This window comes from Bison bison, unplaced genomic scaffold, assembly GCF_000754665.1.
Source record: "Bison bison bison isolate TAMUID 2011002044 unplaced genomic scaffold, Bison_UMD1.0 scf7180017864498, whole genome shotgun sequence".
Taxonomy (NCBI): domain Eukaryota; kingdom Metazoa; phylum Chordata; class Mammalia; order Artiodactyla; family Bovidae; genus Bison; species Bison bison.
The window spans coordinates 3,868,376-3,873,126 of record NW_011495057.1 but is presented as its reverse complement, the minus strand read 5'-3'; the positions used below and the strand labels follow the sequence as shown (position 1 = coordinate 3,873,126).

The following is a 4,751-nucleotide window of genomic DNA, read 5'->3' as shown; positions in this document are numbered from 1 at the left end:
GTGTTGGAGAAGACTCTTGAGAGTCCCTTGGACTGCAAGGAGATCCAACCAGTCCATTCTGAAGGAGATCAGCCCTGGGATTTCTTTGGAAGGAATGATGCTAAAGCTGAAGCTCCAGCACTTTGGCCACCTCATGCGAAGAGTTGACTCACTGGAAAAGACTCTGATGCTGGGAGGGATTGGGGGCAGGAGGAGAAGGGGACGACAGAGGATGAGATGGCTGGACGGCATCACTGACTCGATGGACGTGAGTCTGAGTGAATTCTGGGAGTTGGTGATGGACAGGGAGGCCTGGCGTGCTGCAATTCATGGGGTCGCAAAGAGTCAGACACGACTGAGCGACTGATCTGATCTGATAGACACAAAGTGGGTTTTCTCACTGTGCCAGGTGGGGAGGCCACCTGGAACGCGTAAGACAACTCTTACCAGTTCCTGGATTACAGTAAAGCTGATATTCCAGAACATTATTTGTTGTACTAAATGAATATATCTCAATACAATTCACCCGAATCACAGAAACACCTTCTCTGGACTATTGCACCAGCCTTCCCAAATCTAGTTGCCCGCTTCCAGTCAGTTCTCCACCTGGACACAGAACGGGGTTTTCAAAATGAAAGTCTCACCACAAATCATAGTACTTCTCGGCTCTTCTGAGCTTCCCACAGGTCTCAGGACAAAGACAGACACTCCACACAGCCTACAGAACTCTCCATAACTTCCCCTGCTCACCTCACTGCTTCCTTTCCCACCATGCTCCCTTTTCCAACACCCCCTCCCTATACCACCATTATTTTGTGTCTTCATATGTTCCAAACTCCTTGACACAGAGCCTCTGCACGTGCTGTGGTCTTTCACTGGAGTTCTTTTCATTTAAGTAACTCAGCTCTTAAGTCAAACAAGTCATCACTCACCTCCTACTAGGTCAGGTCTTATTTCAAACTCATTACTACACATTAATATCCTTCTTTCATAGAACTTATCACAGCTGCAGTTTGACATTCATTTTTACAGAGTTATCAGTAATATCTCCCCTACCAGCAAATTCTAAATGCTATGAAAACTGGGACCATTTCTGTTTCTACTAATTCTATATATCCAGGATCTAGTATAATACCTGCTATGTAGCATCTGCTGAATGAATGAGTGAAAAATACAGTATACTAGCAATAGACTCTCAGTCCTATGGCCTAATACAAGAACATTACCATTAACAGTACATGGTAGTTTAAGGAATGGTTATGCTTAGGATTCTGCTGTTACCAGTTTCATTCAACATAGCCTATGAAAATATCAAAATAAGAACAGTGTCTCTGAATTTACTTTCACAGCTAGCTAAGTGTTTTTATAGCTATTAGGTCTAAATAATACTTTTATTTTTGTTTCTAAATAGAATTTTATATCAAATGTATATATAAAACTATATAACTAATCTTTCAAGGATTCTTCAACTGTATTCTTTTTGTTAATGGACAAACAGCTTAACATAAAGTTTACAAAAGGGCCTAATATATCACAGTTCCAACAAAGCCCATAACAGAATCACTAATAGCATTGTTTTTAATCATCTATTACTTACATGTATATTTCCTCAAGGCTATTTGATAAATCTGCCCGTTCTTGCCCTTTAAGCCAAGGAGCACTAAGATTAAATAAAACAAAATAAAGATGATTACTCAAAGACTGTGTTTATATCACAAAGAAAAAATACTGATTAATCACAAACTGATTTTAAGTTTTAAAATTTTTCTACTTTGATCAAAATATTATTTTATGTTATATAAATCTATACAGTTCCAAAATGCTTTCATTTGCATTAACTCATTTAGTCCTCTTAGGAAACCATGATGACACCAACACCATCATTATTCAATTAAAATATAGTTTAAAAAATGGAGTGCATAAGATATCATAAAAGCTGCCTAAGTTTACCTAAGTGGCAGAATATGTTCCAGAATCTATATTTCCAAATTCACAGCATTTGCCACACAACCAGAGTTCCCAATTTTTTCTAACTGATGTCCCCAAAAACAACTCTAACAAGTAAGTCAATTGCCACATGACTGTAAATCAACTTTCTCTGAAAAGAGCACTTATGTTTATAAGCTTTCTATAGGCCTATCTTTCATTTTCAATGAATAAAAATGAAAAATTACAGAACCATGAGTGATAGCAAACTTTACTGCTGTGGTTTTAAAACACTCAGGGAAACAGGTTAGGAGTGAGTCTACCGACCAAGGTTTCTAGATTACTAGATTGTCTAACGAGGAAGATTTCCTTCCCCATCTCTAATGACATTCTGTAGCTATTTTATCCCCTATGAATCCTTTGATTCTTTTATACTAAGTGGCAAATGTCAGTGTGTTTTTACATAATTTAATTTTTAAATGTTAATACTCTACATTAACTCTAATTTTAATTTCTATATACATTTTGACATTTAAACACAGGGTACAGTACAAACAATCTTTGCAAAGTAAAACTTTTTATAAAAATATAAATGTAGAAATATAGCTTACTTCAGTTGATAAATAGGTGGAGCTGTACCTGGGTATTCATTTGGTAGCATCACCTACAAAGCAGTTTAAAAACAAACCTGCTTATATTTTATCATGGTTCAAAAACAACAACACTCATAAAGCCAGTCACCAGACAGATTTCTAACTTGCCAAACTAAGACACAAAACCATTGTTATATCAAATTTCAGAATCGAATTCCCTCCTCACATTTATGCTTCCACCTTAAATATGTTGTTAGAGTTAGCTGCTCAGTTGTGTCCGACTCTTTGCAACCCCATTAACTGTAGCTCACCAGGCTCCTCTGTCCATGGAATTCTCCAGGCAAGAATACTGGAGTGGGTTGCCATTCCCTTCTCTAGGATAAATATGTTGTTAAGATGATGCCAACTTTTAAAGGAGATTATTTGCTGAGAAAGTATAAAAGCAATTAAATTTAGAAAAAGTGGGGTGGACAAAGACAAAGGGAAACTGAAATAGAGTCATTATACCCCAACCCCGGATGACGAGGGTGGCATTATAACATGTTCCAGATATTTTTAAGAAATTAAAAAAAAAAATCCTACCAAATACTATTAAATAGCTAACAGTTATTAGAAAACCATGCATGTTTCTTTTGAAATCAGTATTACTATAAAAATGAATAGATAAAAACTCAATTCGGCATCTTTTATGTTGGAAGTGCAGACAGTCACCAAAGAATAAGCATTAAACACAAAGCTGTAACTGATCGTTTCCTGTATGTATCCTAACCACAACTGATTCCCAGTTAACAAAGAAATGAGTTATCTACTCTATGAACCATCTAAATTACTAATCTATTCTTTCTCAGAAAATGCTAGCCATTTCCCAGGTTTATACCCTCCTCTATTAAATGGAGAAGATAATGAAAGGAAGTGAAACTCAAGTCTGCCAAAGGTACATGAAGAACACTTCAATAACTGGCATAGGAAAGACCGATATTATCAATGAAAGCATTACTGGAGAGTGATCTAACTACCCATACATTTAGATCATCAATCGTTAACAAAAGTCAGCAATGAAATGACAGATCAGAACAATTCACACAAGAAAAATTAGAGAAATACAACAGTAGTCAATAATACAAAGTCAATACTGTAACTGGAAAACGGCTGTAGATGAAGAAAAATACCTGTAAGCAAAGTGTCCACTTGGGGTCATCTATATCGTCGCTAATTCGAATACAAAATATTTTGGCGCAGTCATCAATGACACACCATTCCTCGCCATATATAGCAGCCATTGCTTCAATTTCCTCATTCTGAAACAGGTTGATGAGGGGAAAAAGCCAAAAATTTTTTGACTACCCTAAAAACTCTGAGTCTTCCTTATTATAAGGTATTTGCATTTAACGTAACCATTTTGGGTGAAGGAGCCCTAAAGGAACGACACCAAACGTTCTCAGCAGTGGGTCAAAATGTCCTACTCCCTGGGTACCAGACTCTATAGCAATGACGGGCCCAACCTTACTGAGCCAAAATATATATGCACTCCTATACTCTGTATGATATTCACAAGTGAAAGGATAAACGTATCTTCTCTGCTCCGCCTTCTCTTTTTAACAGGTAACCCCTCCCACCCGCCCCCCCCCAACCCTGGACCACTGCTACCCATCATGTTTGCCCTTATATTACTACTGCCTATCTCCTGCTTCGTTTTGTTTTGAATTTGGCCACCAGGCTGGGTGATTGTTGGGGTTTTTGGTAATCAAATCCTCGAAACGTTTCAGAAATTACTTTTGGTTTCAGGTTAAGAATAAAACGGGATCTAAAAGTAAAAATGAGGAGCAACGTACACTTCCAACATTGTATAATCTCATTTTGTCCTTAGGGCCCATTAGGAAAAGCTTCAATAACGCCCACGTGAGCCACACGCTGGGGGTAAGCTCAAGCCCAAGAGCATTAGATCCACGGGTCCTCAGGGGACTCCAGGGTCCGTGTTGTAATTGCCCCTTTTGCAAACGCAGAAACTGGGGTCTTAAGTGGACACTCCAAGGTCACCCGGCAGAGACAGGCTGGGAAGCAGAACCCTGGTTTCTGCCTCCAGCCCGGCGCTGCTGAGTCGCGTGCTGATGGTTGACGATGGCACCGTCCAAGGCAGGCCCAGCGCGCCGACGCCCGGGAGCCGCCAGCGCGAGAGATGGCCTGAGCTCAGGCGCCGGGAAAATGGGATGCGGCTGAGCGAATGGCGCAGCCTCAGCCCCTGGCGGTGCGGGC

The 4,751-nt window shown here is 39.4% G+C and overlaps 1 protein-coding gene across 2 annotated transcripts in view; it reads right to left on the bottom strand.

Moving 5' to 3' along the window:
• Positions 1-4,103, bottom strand: part of IMPACT (impact RWD domain protein) — a 30,963-nt gene extending 26,860 nt beyond the window's left edge. For both annotated transcript variants that reach the window (XR_824245.1, XM_010828937.1), the window contains exons 1-3: positions 3,668-4,103; positions 2,517-2,569; positions 1,577-1,639 (exon numbers count right to left, since the gene is read on the bottom strand). Coding sequence is in view for 1 of the 2 variants with exons in the window: in XM_010828937.1 (XP_010827239.1) it covers positions 1,577-1,639; positions 2,517-2,569; positions 3,668-3,778 (227 nt within the window). In the remaining variant the exon portion in view is untranslated. The remainder of the gene's footprint in view (positions 1-1,576; positions 1,640-2,516; positions 2,570-3,667) is intronic.
• Positions 4,104-4,751: the final 648 nt, after the last annotated feature.